The sequence below is a fragment of the Hyla sarda genome, chromosome 1 (genome assembly GCF_029499605.1).
Source record: "Hyla sarda isolate aHylSar1 chromosome 1, aHylSar1.hap1, whole genome shotgun sequence".
NCBI classification, from domain to species: domain Eukaryota; kingdom Metazoa; phylum Chordata; class Amphibia; order Anura; family Hylidae; genus Hyla; species Hyla sarda.
Genome location: NC_079189.1, coordinates 46,771,437 through 46,795,523, shown reverse-complemented (window position 1 = coordinate 46,795,523; position 24,087 = coordinate 46,771,437). Strand labels below are relative to the sequence as shown.

Sequence of the window (24,087 nt, the reverse complement as noted above, 5' to 3'; positions counted from 1 at the left end):
TATCCACTAGGGTTGCCATCTCTGATACTGAGGCCCTCGCATCATCGCCCAACTTGGAAATTTTACTTGGGAGATCAGAAGCAGAAGTGGCCTTCCTTTTCCTTGCCCCCTTTCCAGTTCCTCTAACTACATTAACCCAGCTCCCTACTTGGGCCTCCTGGCTAGTTTCTCCAACCTCCATTTCTACCCCACTAACTGCTTGCTCTGTAAGATTGTCAATCGCCCTCAATGTTGCATTTTGCTCCTCTAGATCTCTAATACGAGCTTCCAGGTGGGCAACATGCTCACATTTGTCACAGCGGTATTCACCCTGAAGCTGCTGCTCCAGAGATGTATACATGTGGCACAATGTGCACTGAAGAAAACCTCCAATCCTGCTGTCCATATCCTTGGTGACCAACAGCTGTTTAAACTAGGTGAGTGGGGGGAGGATAATAAAGCAAAGAAAGCAGACAGTGGGATGGATAGGTTAGAGAGGGGTCAGGACATAATGGCGGGTGGAGAGGAGTCCTGTGGGGGGAGGTTAAGAGCAGTGGATAAGGAGATTCATGCGTTACAAACCAGCTGTAAAAATGTAGCCTGAAAAATTGTAATCCCAATAATTCAAAAAATTCCATTAGCCCCAATAACTCGATAACTACAATAAGCCCCATTAACTCAAAAAATACCGTTAGCCCCAATAACTTAAATAACAACGTTAGACGCAATAACGCAAAAAATCCCATTAGCCCCAATAACTTAAATAATAACGTTAGACCCAATAACTTAAATAGTACAATTAGCCCTTATAACTCAAAAAATGACTAACCCCAATAACTCTGAAAATCCCATTAGTGAGACTATATGTGTAAAACTTAATGGAAATGTAAAGTGTATGTTCACAAATGCCAGAAGCCTAGCAAATAAAATGGGGGAGCTTGAGGCCTTGATACTGGAGGAACATATTGATATAGTTGGGGTCACTGAGACATGGCTGGACTCCTCGCATGACTGGGCCGTTAATCTGCAGGGGTTTACATTGTTTTGCAAGGATAGAATGAACAGAAAAGGTGGTGGAGTCTGTCTGTATGTAAGAAGTGGTATGAAAGTCAATGTGAACGATGCCATAGTGTGTGATGATTCTGAGGATGTGGAATCATTGTGGGTAGAATTACAAAAGGAGGGAAATACTGAAAAAATAATTGGTGTAATCTACAGACCCCCTAATATCACTGAAGAGATAGAAGGTCGGCTTCATAAACAAATAGAGAGGGCCGCCCGGGCAGGTACAGTGGTAATAATGGGAGATTTTAACTATCCAGATATAGATTGGGGCCGGGGGTTGGCTAAAACTACAAAGGGGCGACAATTCCTAAATTTATTGCAGGATAATTTTATGGGCCAGTTTGTGGAGGACCCAACAAGAAGTGATGCCTTGTTGGATCTGATCATTTCCAACAACGCAGAGCTGGTTGGTAATGTAACTGTGCGGGAAAACCTTGGTAATAGCGACCACAATATAGTTACTTTTGACTTAAAATGTAGAAAACAAAGACAGACGGGGAAGGCAAAAACATATAACTTTAAAAAGGCAAACTTCCCTGGGCTGAGGGCTGCACTACAGGACATAGACTGGGGGGAGGTGTTCTCAAATGCTGATACAGAAGGTAAATGGGACATCTTTAAATCAACTCTAAATAACTATACAGCTAAATATATACCAAAGGGGAACAAATATAAACGATTAAAACTAAATCCTACATGGCTGACAAATGAGGTTAAAAGAGCAATAAACAACAAAAAAATAGCCTTCAAAAAATACAAATCTGATGGGTCAGCTATAACATTTAAACAGTACAAGGAGCTTAATAAAATCTGTAAAAATGTAATAAAAACAGCAAAAATTCAAAATGAGAGACAGGTGGCCAAAGAAAGCAAAACTAATCCTAAATATTTTTTTAGATAAATAAATGCAAAAAAACCAAGGACAGAGCATGTAGGACCCCTTAATAATGATAATGGGGAGGTTGTCACGGGCGATCAAGAGAAGGCGGAGCTACTGAATGGGTTCTTTAGTTCTGTATATACTATGGAAGAAGGAGCTGACATTGGCCCGGTCAGTGCTGGTAACACATCATGTAATGTGCTGAACTGGCTTAATGTAGAGATGGTACAAGGTAAGTTAAGTAAAGTAAATGTAAGCAAATCTCCAGGGCCGGATGGACTACACCCAAGAGTTCTTAGAGAGGTAAGTTCAGTAATATCTGTACCCTTGTTCATGATATTTAGAGATTCTCTGGTGTCTGGTATTGTGCCAAGGGACTGGCGCAAGGCTAATGTGGTACCAATCTTCAAGAAGGGCTCTAGGTCTTCGCCAGGCAATTATAGACCGGTAAGTCTAACGTGCATTGTGGGTAAATTGTTTGAAGGACTTATAAGGGATTACATACAGGAATACATAGGGGATAATAGTATTATAAGTGATAGCCAGCATGGGTTTACTAAGGATAGAAGTTGTCAAACCAATCTAATTTGCTTTTATGAAGAGGTGAGTAGAAGCCTTGACAGAGGAATGGCTGTGGATATAGTGTTTCTGGATTTTGCTAAAGCGTTTGATACTGTCCCTCACAGACGTCTGACAGGTAAGTTAAGGTCTTTGGGTTTGGAAATTTTAGTTTGTAACTGGATTGAACACTGGCTCATGGATCGTACCCAGAGAGTGGTGGTAAATGATTCGTACTCTGATTGGTCCCCGGTTATTAGTGGTGTACCCCAAGGTTCAGTACTGGGACCGCTGTTGTTTAATTTATTTATCAATGATATAGAGGATGGTATTAACAGCTCTGTTTCTATCTTTGCAGATGACACCAAGCTTTGTAGCACGGTACAGTCTATAGAGGATGTGTATAGGTTGCAAGATGACTTGGATAGACTAAGTGTCTGGGCATCCACTTGGCAAATGAGGTTCAATGTGGATAAATGTAAAGTTATGCATCTGGGTACTAATAACCTGCATGCGTCGTATGTCTTAGGGGGGATTAAACTGTCAGAGTCACTGGTAGAGAAGGATCTGGGTGTACTTGTAGATCACAGACTACAGAATAGCATGCAATGTCAGGCTGCTGCTTCCAAAGCCGGCAGGATATTGTCATGTATAAAAAGAGGCATGGACTCGAGGGGCAGGGACATAATACTCCCCCTTTATAAAGCATTGGTACGGCCTCACCTGGAATATGCTGTTCAGTTTTGGTCGCCTGTTCATAAAAGAGACACTGTGGAGTTGGAAAGGGTGCAGAGACGCGCGACTAAACTAATATGGGGCATGGAACATCTTAGCTATGAGGAGCGATTAAAGGAGTTACAATTGTTTAGTCTTGAGAAGAGACGTTTAAGGGGGGATATGATAAACGTATATAAGTATATTAATGGCCCATACAAAAAATATGGAGAAAAACTGTTCCAGGTTAAACCCCCCCAAAGGACGAGGGGGCACTCCCTCCGTCTGGAGAAGAAAAGGTTTAGTCTAAAGGGGCGGCACGCCTTCTTTACCGTGAGGACTGTGAATTTATGGAACGGTCTACCTCAGGAACTGGTCACAGCAGGAACAATTAACAGCTTTAAAGCAGGGTTAGATACATTCCTGGAACAAAATAACATTAATGCTTATGCAGAAATATAAAATCCCATCCCTTATCCCCTTACATCCTTCCCTTCAATCCCCTGGTTGGACTTGATGGACGTATGTCTTTTCAACCATACTAACTATGTAACTATTAAGAAAAACTACTTTTATCAAGGGAGTGTAATACTTACAGTTACAGTGGGTCCTGCTTACAACTCCTGATTTTTAAACTTCTCAAATGTAACACTTAATAATACAACACTTTAGAATACAGACCCAGCTTCAGCTAGTCAGAGCAGGGCTCACAGAGTTTCCCAGTTAGTTTTATACACCTGAGAGCAGTTAATCAATTAACCCCTCCCCCAGGTGTGCTACAGACAGGAGGGGGAAAAAAAAAAATGCAAGGGCTATGCAACCGCTGGAGACACCCTGTTTGGAAAACAATGATCCACAGTATACTTAGCACATGAACTTCTGCTTATAAAACTTCTCAAATGTAACACTTAATAATACAACACTTTAGAATACAGACCCAGCTTCAGCTAGACTCAGTCAGACTCAGTTATGCCAGGGAGGGCCACGGATGTATAATGTTAAGAGGTTGCAGCTTAATATTTCCGCAGCGGAGGAAGACTCTTGGTTTTGTGGTCAGCCTTGATGTGTATAAGGCCATTGACTCTGTTCAATGGCATTATATTTGGTGCCTTATTCGTGTCCTGCATTTTGGACCTATTTTCAGGGAGTGGGTTCGCTCACTTTACAATACCCCTAGGGCCCGTATCCGTACCAATTTAGAGGTTTCTTAGTATTTTCCGTTGGGTAGGAGTACTAGACAGGGGTGCCCGCTATCTCCTTTCCTGTTTGCCTTGGCTGTGGAGCCTCTAGTGGCGGCCGTTCGGGCCTCCGAATCCATTAAGAGAATTCCTAGAGGGTCTGTAACGGAAAAGATTTCTATGTATGCAAATGACACCCTGGTTTATCTTGCTGATGTGGTAGGCTCCCTGATTGCTTTGTTTGATCTTCTGGATAGGTTCGGGGAGGTCTCGGGCCATAGAGTCAACTGGACTAAATCTTCTATTATGCACTTATCCTGGGGAGGGGTTGTACCCTCTGCATTGCCCAATGGTCTTCAGGTTGTGTCTAGATACCTAGGAGTGGAAGCGTGTCCGTGTACTTCTGAGTTTAGACCCTCTTCTGGAGAACACAATCCCATGGCTCCAGGCATGGGACTCATTGCCCCGATCTTTAGCAGATAAGGTTAATATTTTCAAGGTGATATTCCTCCCTAAATTTCTGTATCTTTTTATTTTTTTATTATTATTATGTCGCCCATTTTCCCCCTAGAAGTTGTTGTGTTTTTTTTTTTTTTTTTAAATTAAACAGAAGGATCTCAGAGCCGTGTTCTATCGGCAGAATAAGCCTCCGAAATTGGGATGGGCACTACTCCAGGTGCCAAAACAGCGAGGAGGGCTTTCAGCTCCTAATATGCATAACAATTTTTTAGCTTCACAGCTGGGGTATGCAGCCTGGTGGATTGACCTGGATCTAACGCCTTCATGGCCCTGGCGGGGGCTAGAATGGGTTCGTATGAGACCTTGACTAATGTATTGTACAGGTATGCTCCCTCCTCATCCTTGTTGGCACCTATTAAGACAGTGGCTGCGGTCTGGTCAGTGGCTTCCGGGCACTTTACTCAACCGGTAGTTTCTCCTCGAGCACCCCTGTGGGGTAATCCTCACTTGGAACACCTACAGGAGTTGGAGGCAGCCGGGCTTTGGAGCTCCCTGGGAGTTAAATTCACTATGCATTTGTTTGGAGATGACACTGTCTTTCCTTCATTTTATGACCTGAGAATCCGTTTTGATGTTCCTCAGGATGCCCATTTCAGGTATCTTCATTTGAGACATGCGGTTTCTTCTCAGTTTGGCTCTCTGGAGGTTACCCCCGTGTTTAATGAATTGGGAGTTGCTCCTGGGGACCACCGACCTGTCCAAACCTCTTACTCGGGCGTATGCCTTATTGCAACCAGTGGGTCTGGATCCTTTTTGCTCTTGCACATTTGAAGTGGGTTGATGATATTCCTGGTCTCTCGGAGGAGTTGGTTAAAACGTATTATCCTACAGTGGTGAGTGCCCATGACAAGCTTATTCAGCCCAGATTTATTCTCTGCTTATACACTGCTCAAAAAAAATAAAGGGAACACTAAGATAACACATCCTAGATCTGAATGAATGAATGAACTAATCGTATGAAATACTTTCGTCTTTACATAGTTGAATGTGCTGACAACAAAATCACTCAAAAATGATCAATGGAAATCAAATTTATCAACCCAAGGAGGTCTGGATATGGAGTCACACTCAAAATCAAAGTGGGAAAACCACATTACAGGCTGATCCAACTTTATGTAATGTCCTTAAAACAAGTCACAATGAGGCTCGGAGGTGTGTTTGTGTTGTGTTTGTGTTTTTGTAACCTTCTTGCCACAGCTCGCATTGATGTGCCATCCTGGATGAGCTGCAGTACCTGAGCCACTTGTGTGAGATGTAGACTCCGTCTCATGCTACCACTAGAGTGAAAGCACCGCCAGGTGGACTGCCTTACGTGAAATACTGTGTATGTGATATATAGATATATAATTATATTTATAATATTCTCTCATGTGAGGGGTGGACTTACTCATGGGAGATACTGTATTTTGTCAATTACATAGGCTGTGCACTTCCTTCTTTATATTGTAGAAGTGTCAGTTCTTCATTTGCCACATGAAAAGATAGAATAAAATATTTACAAAAATAATGTGAGCGATGGACTCACTTATGTGAAATACTGTGTGTGTGTGTGTGTATGTATATGTGTATATTATACTTTCTAATGTGGGAGGTGGACTTACTCATGGGAGATACTGTATTTTGTCAATTGAAGCAAATGCAGGCCATTGGAACAGTAATGGTACAGTAGTTGTAACCCAGCTTTCCCAGGAACAGATACACAAAGAGTGGTAGAAGAGAGTGACACAAGGATTTATATTAATGTGTCCATTTATGCTGGAAATAATAAAAAATGGGCACGATGATAAAAATGCAAGTTTCTGGTTTGCAGCTTCCTGACACTGTGCACTGGGATGTTTTTGCTCAATTATATTTTCATATATTTTTTTTTTCCTTTTTATAAATGTGATTTGGTCCCTGTGTCTTCCCTTTTAGGTCACTTTGCATCTGAACAAAGCGCATTGCAGTGTGAGCCTTGTCCGGGGGGAACATTTTGCAAGTAATTTTGTTTATTTTGGTCTGCTCTCTTTTAAGAGCAATATGACGAAGCGTCACATACTATTAACAAATCTAAAGTTAAGGTGTAAGGGGTTAGGGTTCAAATCTTCAATTTATCCTACAATAACTTGTGGGGCTCCAGTTTTTACAAGAAATACAACAGTCATACATTGAGAACAAGGTAATTGGAAATCTACTTCTTAAATGAGTAGTGCAGTGAAATAGAACTTATCCCCTATCCAAAGGAATAATAAAATATTGTGGGGGGTCCAACCCCTGCGATCTCCTGAACGTGGCCCCAACTGTCTGCCGGAAGCGGCCGTTCCGACCCCCGCAGGAAGCCATAGCTGACACTCCCCCTCCATGAATCTCTATTGGACACATGGGGGGGCGCGCGTGTCGACCACCGCTCCAAGCAGGGGTCGGCAAGCCCCCTTCCAGCAGACTGCTGGGGCCCCATTGAGGAGATCGCGGGGGGGTTATGGTTAAGTTTGTTTCTGTTCCCCCGGAGTGCCCTTTTAAGTCCCCCCCTCCTGTTTGCTTGGACAGAAGATGCTTGTTCTTCATAAAGAGAACTTTCTAAAAGTGGTCTTGGCTGGCTTAAGGCGCTAACTTAATTAAAAAGTTAAATAAAGTCAAAGTTGCTGAATCACAGACCACTGCCAAAAGCTAACCATGCCACACTATATTCAAGTTGTTTTCTTGAATGAGTCTAAACAATTTGCGCAACAGTTTTGCCACTTTTTCACCTATTGCGCAAATTTTTTTCTTGACAAACTGGCACCAAAAAAAAAAGTTACATTTTGATATAAAGGTAAAATCAATTATAAATTCCTCCTTTGTGTTTTTAAATGCCCCAACTGCTGTTCTGATCTCCTGTATTCCCCCATGCTTTATACTGCAGGTTTGCATAAGTGCACAAGAAAGCCCATGTATAGTGGACAGATTTCAGTTATAGCAAAGTTTTTTTGAAAAAATAAAAATAAAAAAAATGCAAAGATTGTTAGGATACGTTATAACTTCCTGATCGATTGGGTCCACTGCCCATACACCTAGATCAGCGTCTTCCAAACAGTGTGCCTCTAGCTGTTGCAAAACTACAACTTCCAGTATGCTGGAGGTACACTGTTTGGAAAACTATGCCCTAACTCCTTGCAATGCTATATTATGGTTACTTTTATGGATTTTCCCTGCAGAAGCACTACAGTGAAACCCGCTGTGCAGAGAACCCCAATATGCTATTGACTTGAACAAAGTTGTAGTGCGGTACCCTGAAGAAGAATGATCATTTAATGGCACTATAATTTGTGCTATCCACTATGACAGTGTGTTTCTGTTTTCTGATATATTCATTTTATTGTCTATTAATTCTGCAGCACAACCTCATGTACCCATTGCACAGTGTGTCCTGATGGGCAGGAAGCTCTTGAAGTTGGCTCCGTAGGGTGCGCCTTGTGTCATCCTGGTAAAATATATAAATATATATATATATATATCTATATTGGGGGGCAAACGACTGCTTACAGTAACTCAACAGATTATGACTTGTGTATATAAAATATAGCCAACTAACTGGTGGCCAAACTTGCCTATTTCAGTGGGTTCAGCGGATGACCTTATGGGTACAGGCATCACCATGATGTCAGATATTGGGGGGACCTGTTGGATTTAAACATACCCAAGTCTTCCCATGAAATATAAGCCTACAGAACACGAGTCTTATCATACATGTTGGGGCTCGATCACATGGCCATCGGAAGGACAAGGACAGAGTTTAAAGGAATACTGTAGTGGAATAAAACTTATCCTTTATCCAAAGGATAGTGAATAAGTTGTAGATCGCGGGGAAAAGGGTCCAACTACAGGAAGGCGGTGTTCCTTTCCACGCATTACGCATTGGCCAAAACGCACCCTCCATGTATCCCATAAAGATTCATGGAGGGGGCCTGTCTGCCGTGGCTTCCAGCGGGGGTCGGCACGGAGCTTCTGTTCTATATCTAACCTCTCAAACACACCTCTTGACGTATCTGACCATAACAGTCCTTACGTTTTTTTTTTTTTCTTCAACTGCTTCCAGGACATCTGCAGCTAAAGACAACTTATCCCCTTTCCACAGGATAAGGGATGTCTGAAACGGGGGCCCCGCACTGCCGCTCTATGTGCTAATGCGCGTAGCGTTTACTGGTACGCCCCCCCTCCCCATACAGTTCTATGGGAGAGGAGGGGAAGCACAAACGCTGCCTCCCTCATAGAGATACATGGAGGAGGCGTGTGGGCCGCAACGTCACACTGCGGCCGGCACGCCTTCTGCACGGGAGAGCTGCGGCCCTGTGCAGGAGATCGCGGGGGTCCCCACGACGAGACACTTATCCCCTATCCTGTGGATAGGGTATGAGTTGTCTTTTGCTGCAGATGTCCTTTTAACATTTACACGTGTTCTGACTCTCTCTAATATGTAATCTATATCACTAATTTACTTAGGCATGTATAAAGGACAAGGGGATGACCGATGCCAGTATTGCAACGATGGTGAATTTCAGATCAACTGGGGAGCAGCAAGCTGTGAAATATGTCCTGTAAATCACTATTGTCCTGTAAGTATTGTACTGAATGTAGGCAAAGCCACAAACCATAGGTACTCGACTGGACTGCACTACACACCCAACTTGTGGACTGAAGCTGCCTGGACCAAGTGGAAGCAGTGTTTTCTTAAAGCTGCATAACCAATAGGCCGTGGAGCTTCAGAAGACATGCAGCTCAACAGGGTTCGTGTCCTGCAGGAATGCATGGGAATAGAGTTCCTACACTTTTTTCACAGCAGGAACACCGTTCCCATTAGTAGAAGTACTGCAGCCCTTAAAGGGGTACTCCCCTGGAAAACTTTTTTTTTTTTTTTTAAATCAACTGGTGCCAGAAAGTTTTACAGACTTTAAATTACTTCTAGTTAAAAAACGTAACCCTTCCAGTACTTAGCAGCTGCTGTATGCTCCATAGGAAGTTCTTTTCCTTTTGAATTTCCTTTCGGTCTGACCACAGTGCTCTCTGCTGAAACCTCTGTCCATTTTAGGAACTGTCAGGAGCAGGATAGGTTTGCTATGGGGATTTACTCCTACTCTGGACAGTTCCTAAAATGGACAGAGGTGTCAGCAGAGAGCACTGTGGTCAGACAGAAAAGAAATTCAAAAAGAAAATAACTTCCTCTGGAGCATACAACAGCTGATAAGTACTGGAAGGGTTAAGATTTTTAAATAGAAGTCATTTTCAAATCTGGCACCAGTTGAGTAAAAAAAAAAAAAAAAATTTAAAAAAGTTTTTCAGTGGAGTACTCCTTTGAAGTGGCAATCTTGGGTGAGTTTCCACACTTTTCTTCCCAGGACTTGACCTTTGCTGCTCAACCTGGATAAGTCATTGGGTAGATGTGTATGGCGGGAGCATGCTCGGGTGCTGCTGTAGTAGACCAGGGACATTCTTCCAATGCCACCAATTGGTCAGAGGAGGAGAAGGGAAGGTAGACCTAAACGCCCACAAACAAAGAAAAGTGAAGCCACGTATGTAGCCTACACATAACTTTCCAAAATGTCTTCTGTCCTTCAGAGCCCAGACATCAATCCTATCACTTGTCCTGAAGACGCCTTTTGCCCTGCTGGGAGCACGGAGCCGAGTTATTGTATGGAGACGTTCTTGCGCAAGGATGGAGACGTCTGTACACTGGCACCGTTCACTATCATGATACTTGTTGCCTGTGCAGTTGGTAGGTTGAGTAGTTGTGTTTTTGTGGTGTTCACATTGGCCCAGATTTATCAAACTGTGTGAGAGAAAAAGTGGAGGGATTTTCCACAGCAACCAATCACAGCTCAGCTAACGAGCTGAGGTAAAGTGAAACCTGAGCGGTGATTGGTCGCTGTGGGAAAATCCCTCCACTTTGGCCCAGATTTATCAAACTGTGTGAGAGATAAAGTGGAGGGATTTTCCCACAGCAACCAATCACAGCTCAGGTTTCACTTTACCTCAGCTCGTTAGCTGAGCTGTGATTGGTTACTTTGGGAAAATCCCTCCCACTTTTTCTCTCTTAATAAATCTGGGCCTTTGTTCTTATGGTTGCCAAACCTTCATTCGACTATCACTCCCAAACCCTCCATAAACTTGTTCGGTTCAGCTGAAGGTTCACTCATTGGAGAGAGGAGGGTTAGGCCATTGCAAGACATTTCTGGCAGCAGCTTATCCCTTTGAAAAAAAAACAATAGATACCTATTAGTGAAAAGTTGTCCAAACCTACCAACATCAGAAGGACCAACTGACTGACTATTGTGTATGGGGGTGGCCTCTTCATGGTCTCCCAACAGATGTCAGGTAAGGAAAGGTTCAGGCATGCTGGATTTAAAGGGGTATTCCACTGCTCAGTGTTTGGAACAAACGATTCCAAACGCATGAGCCAATAGCTCGTGACATCATAGCCCTGCTCCCTCAATGCAAGTCTATGGGAGGGGGCGTGACAGCCATCACCCCCCCCTCCCATAGACTTGCATTGAAGGGGTGGGGCGTGACAGCCGTCACATCCCCTCCCATAGCCTTGCATTGAGGGGGTGGGGCGTGACAGCCTCCCATAGACTTGCATTGAGGGGGTGGGGTGTGACTTTGAGGGGCAGGGCTATGACGTCAGGAGCTCCCGGCTCCAGCGTTCAGAACAGTTTGTTCCTAACGCTGAGCAGCGGAGTACCCCTTCAATTTGCCTGACCATTTTCTCCCGACATCTGTTGGACAGTTAGGAGGGCCCCCCCCCCCCCCCCAACTTGGTCCCACCAAGTTGGTAGTTTTGGCCAACTTTTCACGAATATGCATGGTTAACTTAATAATGGAAGATAATCTACTCCCTTAGGACCTTTTGGCAATAGAAGTGAACAGGGTCTGGTACTCCCATTAAAGGGGTACTCCCGTGGAAAACCTTTTTTTTTATTTTATTTTATTTTTTTTTAATAAACTGGTGCCAGAAAGTTAAACAGATTTGTAAATCACTTCTATTAAAAAAATCTTAATACTTCCAGTACTTTTTAGGGGCTGTATACTAAGGCGAAATCCAAAAAAAGAAATGCATTTCCTCTGATGTCCTGACCACAGTGCTCTCTGCTGACCTCTGCTGTCCATTTTAGGAACTGTCCAGAGCAGGAGAAAATCCCCATAGCAAACCTATTCTGCTCTGGACAGTTCCTAAAATGGACAGCAGAGAGCACTGTGGTCATGACTAGAGATGAGCGAACTTACAGTAAATTTGATTCGTCACGAACTTCTCCGCTCAGCAGTTGATGACTTTTCCTGCATAAATTAGTTCAGCTTTCAGGTGCCCCCGTGGGCTGGAAAAGGTGGATACAGTCCTAGGAGACTCTCTTATAGGACTTTATCCACCTTTTCCAGCCCACCGGAGCACCTGAAACTGGAGGGGCAAGCTGTGCATAACTAGCTTGCCCCCTGACTGGTGAGCAGTAAGAGGTTAAGAAATATACAGGCAAGGTTTTTAGCCCCCTCCCCCGCCTGTTAAAACTTGTTGGTAACTATAGTGGTATGTCCCATGGGTGGGGGGGAAGGAGTGCACCAATCAGGGGTGTAATAGTTTCCCGGGCTTTCAGGGGCCCTCCCCTGGGTATTTATAGCTGTGGTGCCTCCCTTCCCCCCTCAATCTGCCCAGGACCCGGAGTTTTGCCCTCCCTCCCTCCCTTTTTTTTTTTTGTATCTCTGTTTATTGTAAGTCACAGCTTGGCGGTAAGAAGACAGTGAAAGCGGGGTCAACCCGGGGTAGACCTCCACACAGGACAGTGTGGCAGCACCTCTTGGGTTGGTAAGAAGCAAATCGGTGTCTTTGTTACAGTAAAATTGTTATTTATATAAGTAATTTTATAAATAAAGCTGTGGCCGATCCCCACCCACGGAAAAGTTAAATTGTTGTTGTGTCAGTTATTATTTAATTAATTATTGTAATAAGGGGGAGGGGTAGTTATAGCCTGCTAGGGGCTAATTGGGTCTCAACAGTCTAATTTACGCAGGAAAAGTCATCAACTGCCGAGCCGAGAAGTTTGTGACTAATCGAATTTACTGTAAGTTCACTCATCTCTAGTCATGACATCAGAGGAAATGCATTTTTTGGGGGATTTCGCTTTAGTATACAGCCCCTAAAAAGTACTGGAAGGATTTAATATTTTTTAATAGAAGTGATTTACAAATCTGTTTAACTTTCTGGCACCAGTTGATTTAAAAAGATAAATATTTTTTTTTCCAGGGGAGTACCCCTTTAACAGTACAAGTTGGCATCCCGTTTTTGGCGGGGCACAGAAGGATGCGATTAATCTATAGGTTTACAGTGAAGACTTTCCGTGCCAGATTCCGCATTGAAATCCGGCACAGAGATTCTGCTCTGTGTACATGGCGGAATTTCCGTGCCAGATGTTTCCGACGCAGAAACTACGTTTTTCTTGTCCCCACAAAGAATGAACGCGTCGGTCGTGTAAACCTAGCCTTAGCTGCTTTTGTTGAAGTAGAACAAAAGGATCAGAAATTAAAATGAATCATGAGTGATCCTCCACCCCTCATCTGTTAGGAAGAGTCTGCTGGTCCTGTTGACTGTTCGAGGGCCCAACACTAAGGCTCTGTTTACATTGTTTTAAAGGGGTACTCCGCCCCTAGACTGATCTGATCGCAGGGGTCCCGCGCAATCTCCCTGCTGCACCCGGCGTTTATTTATAGCATTGGGTGCAGCGCCGAAGGCTCATGACGTCGCAGCCGTGCCCCCTCAATACAAGTCTATCGGAGGGGGCGTGATGGCCAGCATACCCCTCCCATACTTTCATTGAGGGAGCGTGGCTGTGACGCTGCGAGCCTCCGCATAGCCAGTCATCTGGCACGGAGCAAATTTCGCTCCGTGCACCGAATGTCTTGGGTGCCGCAGCCTAGATCGCGGGGGTCCCCAGGGGCGGGACCCTTCTGATCAGACATCTTATCCCCTATCCTTTGGATAGGGTATAAGATGTCTAAGGGCAGAGTACCCCTTTTAAGGCACATCACCAGTATAAATTGGGCTACCATAGTCTACTTCACCTTTGAGTGCTGGAAACCTACCTAATATAGTCACTTGTAATTGTGCAGAAGACCTTCTGCCTCTTGGTGTATACCAGCAACATTAAAGGGGTACTGTCCGGAGCTGCATATGTTTGCTATGAGGATTTTCTCCTGTTCTGGACAGTTCTTAAAGGGGTACTCCGGTAAAAAAACTTTTTTTTTTTTTTATCAACTGGTGCCAGAAAGTTAAACAGATTTGTAAATTACTTCTATTAAAAAAAAAACTGAATTTCCTCTGTAGTATTCAGCAGCTAAGTACTGGAAGGATTATTTCCTTTTTGGAACACAGAGCTCTCTGCTGACATCTCTGTCCATTTTAAGAACTGTCCAGAGTAGGAGAAAATCCCCATAGCAAACATATGCTGCGCTGGACAGTTCCTAAAATTGACAGAGATGTCAGCAGAGAGCACTGTGTTAAAAAAGAAAAGAATTTCCTCTGTAGTATTCAGCAGCTAATAAGTACTGGAAGGATTAAGATAATTTTTTATGTTTTTTTTTTTGTTTTTTTTAGAAGTAATTTACAAATCTGTTTAACTTTCTGGCACCAGTTGATTTAAAAAAATAAATAAATAAATAAATAAAAAATTCCACCGGAGGACCCCTTTAACGTTTAGACCCTATTCACATTAATGTGTAAGACTAAGCCAGTTACTCCAAACTCGTAACACATTCTTCTTCTTTCTCTCTCTACAGTAATATTTCTCGGAGCGATTTACATTATTCGAAAGCAGAAGCAGATGTCCGAGAGGAGAATCATGGGTTTCGGCCCCAAATCTCCTCTTCTATACTCTAAGAGACCTTCTAGTTCTATCTATGGAATTACTTACGATGCAGAACCGGTCTACGCCGGTTGGTAACATACGGGTTCCCACCCTACACCACAGACGCCCTGTTCTATGGATGGTGGCACGTTGCCGATGCGTTATAGACCACTATCTAAACTTGACGCTGACCGGCGGCTATTTCTATTGACTTGAAACAACATTGTTGGTCTCCTATGTTTGTCTACGAGACATTTATTTTGTACAGTCTGTGAATTGTCTTAATTTAAGGTTTTTTTCTCTCGTTCTGTAGACCGGTGTTATTTATAGCTGTCTGTAAAGAAATCTACTTTAAATACGTATGATCGAAGGTGTGTTTTACGGCCATGGGTTATCCACTTATCCAGGCCTGTTTTTTTGGTTCTAGGGGTATTTCAGCCCTTTAAAAGGTATCTCCTTTCCACATGATAGGAGATAAGTGGTCCGACTTTTGGGGCCCCAACACTCCCTGTTCCATGGAGTGGTAGGTCAGCGGGCACTCCATGTATTGTCTGAGAGTCCAGCGTTCTGGTATCTCTTGTGTTCCCATAGATCATGCCAACGCCCGTGCTCCATGCCTCAGAAAGAGTTTAAAGGGGTACTACCGTGGAAAACTTATTATTATTTTTTTTTTTTTTAAATCAACTGGTGCCAGAAAGTTAAACAGATTTGTAATTTACTTCTATTTAAAGATCTTAATCCTTCCAGTACTTTTTAGGGGCTATATATACTACAGAGGAAATGCTTATCTTTTTAGATTTCTCTGATGTCATGACCACAGTGCTCTCTGCTGACCTCTGCTGTCCATTTTAGGTACTGTCCGGAGCTGCATATGTTTGCTATGAGGATTTTCTCCTGTTCTGGACAGTTCTTAAAGGGATGCTCCGGTAAAAAAAACTTTTTATTTTATTTTTTTTTAAATCAACTGGTGCCAGAAAGTTAAACAGATGTGTAAATTACTAGGAAACAAGAGAGGAAGAAATATGTGCAGCTCACAATTATAGCACCAACCGAGGACAAATGGGTAATGCACCTATACCTATGGTGCCAATAATAAATATTAGAAGAAGAGACAAAAATACCAGACCTCAAGGAAGGTAAATTATATGAATCAATTGAAGGAAACAAGGATTGTGCTTCAATTATAATAGGATATACAGATTTTATTAAAAATTTATATAAGATATAAAATATTCTACCTCACAAGGGGCCCCTTGTGAGAGGAGTATACAATGACCTAAAATAGACTATCAATGGTGACTAATTAATATCACAGAATGCACTATTAAACTGGAACAGTTATAGACAAATTGCACTGAAATAGTGAAGGCAAAATATGCTGATATGGACTGAAAGAGTTAAAGACCCTTAAATTGCTGGAAAGTCTCTTAGAAAACAGTCCTTTTCACTGGAGAGATAATAATGTAATATTGTAACAAGTTCTTCTTGGATGGCAATGAAACAATGTTTGGGGTGTTACACTGAGGAAGTATTAAAGTTCACAGTTGCTAGTTTCACTGTATCACTGTGTTAGGACAGATAACAGGCAGCTTGGTGGTACATTACCGGTTCCAAGAGCGGAAGACTCCCGTGAGGCTGGATTGGTGGTACATTACCGGTCCTGAGAGCGGAGGACTCCCGTGAGGCTGGATTGATGGTCCATTACCGGTCCTGAGAGCGGAGGACTCCCGTGAGGCTGGATTGGTGGTACATTACCGGTCCTGAGAGCGGAGGACTCCCGTGAGGCTGGATTGATGGTCCATTACCGGTCCTGAGAGCAGAGGACTCCCGTGAGGCTGGATTGGTGGTACATTACCGGTCCTGAGAGCGGAGGACTCCCGTGAGGCTGGATTGGTGGTACATTACCGGTCCTGAGAGTGGAGGACTCCCGTGAGGCTGGATGGATCTAGCACTTGGTTGGTCACTGCAGGTGGGCTACCTCCGAGTCCCGGCACTGGCAGGCGTCGGGGATGGACACTTTCAGAGGTGGCACTCGCTGGTGGAAAAGTCCTGCCGTGGAGACCAGGTCTGTAGCAGACCGGTAGTAGATTCCTCTGCCTCGTGAGGGTGGCGTGTGGTGTGCTTTGATTCCACAGCTCGCTGAGGATCCACTCAAAACTAGATGTAAATTATGGACCGGAGCGGCAAGATCAACAGGGTCGTCACCGAACCAGCAAGGCCACAGAGGTATGTCCAGATAAAATTTAAGTGCCAAGTACAGTCAGTGATAGTCCGCAAACTGACTAGATGCGTTTCAGGGTATAGGAATGGACCCTTTCTTCAGTAGTCCATTCATATACCCTGAAACGCGTCTAGTCAGTTTGCGGACTATCACTGACTGTACTTTGCACTTAAATTTTATCTGGACATACCTCTGTGGCCTTGCTGGTCCGGTCCGGAGACGACCCTGTTGATCTTGCCGCTCCGGTCCATAATTTACATCTAGTTTTGAGTGGATCCTCAGCGAGCTGTGGAATCAAAGCACATCCTGCAGGTGCTGGCACTGACATCACACGCCACCCTCACGAGGCAGAGGCATCTACTACCCGTCTGCTGCAGACCTGGTCTCCACGGCAGTACTTTTCCACCAGCAAGTGCCCCCTATGAAAGTGTCCATCCCCGACGCCTGCCAGTGCCGGGACTCGGAGGTAGCCCACCTGCAGTGACCATCCAAGTGCTAGATCCATCCAGCCTCACGGGAGTCCTCCACTCTCAGGACCGGTAATGGACCACCAATCCAGCCTCACGGGAGTCCTCCGCTCTCAGGACCGGTAATGGACCACCAATCCAGCCTCACGGGAGTCTTCCGCTCTCAGGACCGGTAATGTACCACCAATCCAGCCTCATGGGAGTCTTCTGCTCTCAGGACCGGTAATGTACCACCAATCCAACCTCATGGGAGTCCTCTGCTCTCAGGACCGGTAATGTACCACAAAGCTGCCTGTTATCTGTCCTAACACAGTGATACAGTGAAACTAACAACTGTGAACTTTAATACTTCCTCAGTTTAACTCGCCAAACATTGTTTCACTGCCATCCATTAAGAGGAACTTGTCACAATATTACATTATCACCTCTCCAGTGAAAAGGACTGTTTTCTAAGCGACTTTCAGGCAATTCAAGGGTCTTTAACTCTTTCAGTCCATATCAGTATATTTTGCCTTCACTATTTCAGTGCAATTTGTCCATAACTGTTCCAGTTTAAAGGAATACTCCGGTGAAAACCTTTTTTCTTTAAAATCAACTGGTGGCAGAAAGTTAAACATATTTGTAAATTACTTCTATTAAAAAATCTTAATCCTTCCAGTACTTATTAGCTGCTGAATGCTACAGAGGAAATTTCTTTCTTTTTGGAACACTGATGACATCACGAGCACAGTGCTCTCTGCTGACATCTCTGTCCATTTTAGTAACCATGCATTGAAGATGTATGCTAAGGGCAGCATGATGGCTCAGTGGTTAGCACTACTGCCTTGCAGTGCTGGGGACTTGGGTTCAAATCCCACTAAGGACAACAATAAATAAAGCATTATTATTATTATAAAAACGTCAGCAGAGAGAACTGTGCTCGTGATGTCATCAGAGAGCATTCCAAAAAGAAAAGAATTTCCTCTTTAGTATTCAGCAGCTAATAAGTACAGGAAGGATTAAGATTTTTTAATAGAAGTAATTTACAAATATGTTTAACTTTCTGCTACCAGTTGATTTAAAAGAAAAAAGGTTTTCACCGGAGTACCCCTTTAATAGTGCATTCTGTGATATTAATTAGTCACCAGTGAGTCTATTTTAGGTCATTGTCTACTCCTCTCACAAGGGGCCCCTTGTGAGGTGGAATATTTTATATACATTTTTAATAAAATCTGCATATCCTATTATAATTGAAGCACGATCCTTGTTTACTTCAATTGATTCATATAATTTACCTTCCTTGAGGTCTGGGTATTTTTGTCTCTTTTTCTAAGATGTGTAAATTACTTCTATTAAAAAAAATCTTAATTCTTCCTGTACTTATTAGCTGCTGAATACTACAGAGGAAATTCTTTTCCGTTTGAAACACAGAGCTCTCTGCTGACATCATGAGCACAGTGCTCTCTGCTGACATCTCTGTCCATTTTTAGGCACTGTCCAGGGTAAAAGGAAATCCCCATAGCAAACATATGCTGTTCTGGACAGTTCATAAAATGGCCAGAGATGTCAGCAGAGAGCACTGTGCTTGTGATGTCAGCAGAGAGCTCTGTGTTTCAAAAAGAAAAGAATTTCCACTGTAGTATTCAGCAGCTAATAAGTACGGGAAGGATTAAGATTTTTAAATAGAAGTAATTTACAAATCTGTTTAACTTTCTGGCACCAGTTGATTTAAAAAAAATATATATGTATTTTCACCGGAGTACCCCTTTAAAATGGACAGCAGAGGTCAGCAGAGAGCACTGTGGTCATGACATCAGAGAAATCTAAAAAGATAAGCATTTCCTCTGCAGTATATAGCCCCTAAAACGTACTGGAAGGATTAAGATTTTTAAATAGAAGTAATTTACAAATCTGTTTAACTTTCTGGCACCAGTTGATTTAAAAAAAAAAATAATAATTTCCACGGTAGTACCCCTTTAAGCCCTGCTCTGGAGGTTGCCCTTATCCTGTGGATAGGGGCTGGAATACCCCTTTTTGTACCTATTGGTCAGCGTTTCTCAACCAGGGAACCTCCAGCTGTTGCAAAACTACAACTCCCAGCATGCCCGGCCAGCCGAAGGCTGTCCGGGCATGCTGGGAGTTGTAGTTTTGAAACAGGTTGGGAAGTACTGCCCTATAGGAACATGTCAAAGATATGGTCCTATATACAAGCCCTTCCAGTTGTTTTTGTAGATCTCTTCTTGAATTGTTTTGTATAATCTGGTTACATTTATACAATGTTTTTTTTGAGTGAAATTAAAAGAAAAAAAAAATCTTGCAAAGAATAAAAGCCGTAGTTGCAAGTTATGTCCTAAAACGCTAAGTAGATCTACAGACCACCAATATGCAAAAGGTGGTTACATCATGTTAGAGGGTACAGAAAGTTACTTAAAGGGGTACAAGAAAGTTAAACAGATTTGTGGTTTAGAAGACTTAAATCAACCGGTGCAAGAAAGTTAAACAGATTTGTAAATTACTCCTATTAAAAAAAAATTTAAAAAAAAATAAATCTAAATCCTTCCAGTACTTATCAGCAGCTGTATGATCCACAGGAAGTTCTTTTCTTTTTGAATTTCTTTTCTGACTTACCACAGTGCTCTCTGCTGATACCTCAAAAAGAAAAGAACTTCCTGTGGATCATACAGCAGCTTATAATTACTGGAAGGATTAATTTTTTTTTTATCAGCTGCTGTATGATCCACAGGAAGTTATTTTCCTTTTTGAATATCCTTTTTGTCTGTCCGTAGTGCTCTCTGCTGACACCTCTGTCCACTTTAGAAGCAAATCCCCATAGCAAACCTATCCTGCTCTGGATAGTTCCTACTATTGGACAGTTCCTAAAATGGACAGAGGTGTCAGCAGAGAGCACTGTGGTAAGCCAGAAAAGAAATTAAAAAAGAAAAGAATTTCCTGTGGATCATAAAGCAGCTGTTAAGTAATGGAAGGATTAAGATTTTTAAACTAAAGTAATTTACAAATCTGTTTTAACTTTCTGGCACCAGAAAATCTGGTTATTCCTAATGGAGAAGTTTAAGAACAACCCTAGGGCTGTGTTCACATGTTGCAGTATCATATCTAATTACCTTCTGCTGCTTTGCTGAAATTGCAGTAAAATTGGTGCGTTTACAGTTTATATGCTTATGGCATAAATCGCATTAAAATGCACCAACTTTTTAGAATGATTTTGGCCATTCGCAGCAAAAATAAATAAATCACGGTATTTGCGGTATCTATAGGGATCTGCGAACAGCTAAACAACCTAAAATTGAATGGGGGAAATGCTTTTAGCTTTTCAGTATTTTCTTGTGTTGCTAGACAAAGCCGTTCTTAAATGGGCACTGTTGCTATTGATGAAAATGTAAAGACCTTTTGTAATTTGGTTCTTTCGATTTTTTTTTTTGAATATTTATAAAAGAAAATGACCTCTAAAAATTCCACCACTAGGAATCCCTAAACCTACTGGGACGCTAACCAGTCCTGCAGCAACATCAGGCTTGTCCATGACTCATGGACAAGAGATGACTCATGGACAAGGCTGCAGGAGCAGACACACCAATCACCTCCCACCACCACAAGAGGGACACACCCCCTTCCCCTGAGAGGATTTCTAACACTGTGAGCTAATGAAAAGAGGGATTTAAAAAAAAAAAATATATATATATATATATTTACAAAAATTTAGATGTACATGGTCAGGAGTAACTTTATTTTTATTTTTTTTTGGGGGGGGGGGGGGGGGATCCGGGGTACACTTTAAGAAATCTGACATAAGTTGAAGAGGTACTTTTTAAGCCTGAATTCACACACTATGGATTTTTCGGCCAGAGATTCTGAGTGCGTCCGGTGCAAACTTAAAGGACAACTGTAGTGGTCAAAAATCCCTGCCCAAATGTTCCCCAAACAAAAGTTATACAATTCAGTCAATTAGTCCTATTTACCTATATGCAGCCATTTCTGAGATATTAGAGTTGCCAGCATAGCCCAGTAGTCCTGCGTCCGTCCCCTATTCATTACATTGCAGCCGCCATCTTGGGGACGGAGATCTCTTCCTCCCAGCAGTGTTTGTGCTCCCCCTAGCCTCTGTCAGCTCCTCCCTGCTTATGCATATGCATGAGCGGGTGCTTTCTGAGGCAGCCATAGGCTCATCCTCAGAAACGCCCCTATCTGTAAGATTCAAGCAGGGGGAGAATGAGGACGTCCACAGCTCCTCCCCCCTCCCCTGCTCTGTCTACATAGGACCTCACTTATCACCGGGAGGATTCAAGTTATCATGGGGGAAACACAGAGCAAACCACAGAGCAGGGAGGGGGGACGTGTGTGTGAAGGAGACATATTACACTGCACGGGCTGGTGGTGTATACAGGGAATAAATATCATACTGGAGATGATTCTGTGTGTGAGAGGGGGGGGGACTACTGAATGACACATGCTGGGAGTTGTAGTCCCTGTTATGTGTGTGTGTGTGTGTATGCCAGTGTTTCCCAACCAGGGAATGCTGGGAGTAGTAGTTTTGCAACATCTGGAGGCACCCTGGTTGGGAAACACTGGTGTATGAACTACAACTCCCAGGAGACTACAGAGATACAATAGAGGTGTTTGTGAACTACAACACCCAGGAGACTACAGAGATACAATAGAGGTGTTGGTGAACTACAACTCCCAGGAGACTACAGAGATACAATATAGGTGTTGATGAACTACAACTCGCAGGAGACTACAGAGATACAATAGAGGTGTTTGTGAACTACAACACCCAGGAGACTACAGAGATACAATAGAGGTGTTGGTGAACTACAACTCCCAGGAGACTACAGAGATACAGTAGAGGTGTTGGTGAACTACAACTCCTTTATACACTCAAACAGCAGAAAGCTGACAGGGCATGCTTGGATTTGTAGTCTTGCAACAGCTGGAGGCACCACTGGAATTCTTGGAGTTGTAGTTGTGAAAAAGATGGAGGGACCCCTATCAGGACAGTTTTATAGACAAACAATTATGTTTTTTTTACCATTTTTCCTTTCACTCTCCACTCTCCAGTGCCCACACTACAGTGAGCACGGAGGCAGCTGCTTCATCACTGGACAGGAGCCGGCATGGGGAGGGGGAGATGAGCAGAAGGGGAGGGTGTATGCATAGGGAAGGGAGATGTGGGCGTTACAATATAATAATTTGCTCGGGGGGGATAGAACAGGGGGAGGGCAGCAGCTTACAGGAAGTAAGCACAAGGCATGATGGGAGATGTAGTTTTTCTTTCACTTGTCCTCAGTAATTCGTGTGCTGATAACGGGAGAACGACTGGGCCAATTTTGATGGGGGGGACATCGATGGAAAGGTCTTTCAAAGACCTATTAAATGAGGTAAAAAAAAGTTTTTTTGCCCAGCACTGCGGATGTCCTTTAATCGGAAAGCCATAGACAGTAATGTCTGCGGAGCGGATTCTGCATAAATAAGTGGGACATTTCCCGGTGAAATGCCGCAGTGTGCACTAAGCGAGGTAATCTCAATGCCAGCGATGGGACTCTGCTGTACTGGAATTTCAAAACTGAATTCCGCTTGGAGATTCCATAGTGTAAACACGGCCTTACCGTCTGAGCCAGAAAATGTGAATAGAGGTGTCTTTTGTAAAGGAAGAGGCTTGCTAGGTCTCCCCTGAATAGTAAGGGAAGGTTTCTGCAGCAGAGCATTGAATTCTCACCCTGCTATCAGTAGTCATCACTATAATACAGTCCTTTTATAATGTACAGTAGATTGGTTAGATGGGGGACATTAATTCAAAAGGTTCTGTTACTAAAAATGTGAGCAGTTCCCAGCATGGAGAAAAACATAACAAGGAATGGGGATGTTTTGAGAAGTAATACATTTTTCTTGCTCGTCCACACTGCTGAATTTCCACCAGTGGAATGCAGCTGCAGTATTCTGCTTGCAGCGGAGTCCTATTGTTTTTCAACGCGGGTTCTGCTGCTCTGTGCACACTGTGGAATTTCCCTGGCAGAACGGATAGTCGCCAAGAGAATGAACATGTTGATTCTTCTGCTGAATTCCAGGAAAGTCAGTCCGAAATGTATTGATACAGCTCATGGAGTTTGTACTAGCCCACAAAACACCCATTATTTTTTCTTTAAATTTGGCAACCATTTTTTTCCCCTCCTCTATACAAAAAAAAAAAAAAAAAAATTATACCGTATATACTCGAGTAAAAGCAGAGTTTTTCAGCAAAATTTTTCGTGCTGAAAACGCCCCCCCCTCGGCTTATACTCGAGTGAACTCTTCGCTTGTCAATCCCTTCTCAGTGGTCTTCAACCTGCGTACCTCCAGATGTTGCAAAACTACACCTTCCACCATGCCCGGACAGCCATCGGCTGTCTGGGCATGCTGGGAGTTGTAGTTTTGAAACCTCTGGAGGTCTGCAGGTTGAATACCACTGCGGCCTTCATCATCATCATCCAGACACCCCCTTTAGTTTTCTTCTCACCTCCCCTCGGTGGGAAGGAAGGATGAGCTGGTCCGGGCCATCTATGCTGCAGGGACCGTCCGGTGGGGAGGGTTAGTCGTTCCGGGCTGTCCATTTTCACCAGGAGGCCCTCTACTCCGGGCCACACCCTGGACTAGTGACGTTGCCTTGAAGACAACGCACAGGGATGCGCAT

General features: G+C 43.3%; 1 protein-coding gene across 1 annotated transcript in view; it reads left to right on the top strand.

Annotated features, from left to right (window-relative positions):
• LOC130351935 (signal peptide, CUB and EGF-like domain-containing protein 1) overlaps positions 1 to 15,363 on the top strand; it is a 40,389-nt gene extending 25,026 nt beyond the window's left edge. Inside the window, exons 4-8 of the mRNA XM_056554942.1 lie at positions 6,808 to 6,871; positions 8,247 to 8,335; positions 9,352 to 9,464; positions 10,465 to 10,621; positions 14,668 to 15,363. Of these exons, the coding sequence (XP_056410917.1) occupies positions 6,808 to 6,871; positions 8,247 to 8,335; positions 9,352 to 9,464; positions 10,465 to 10,621; positions 14,668 to 14,831 (587 nt within the window). The 3' untranslated portion in view covers positions 14,832 to 15,363. The remainder of the gene's footprint in view (positions 1 to 6,807; positions 6,872 to 8,246; positions 8,336 to 9,351; positions 9,465 to 10,464; positions 10,622 to 14,667) is intronic.
• The last annotated feature ends 8,724 nt before the right edge of the window (positions 15,364 to 24,087 follow it).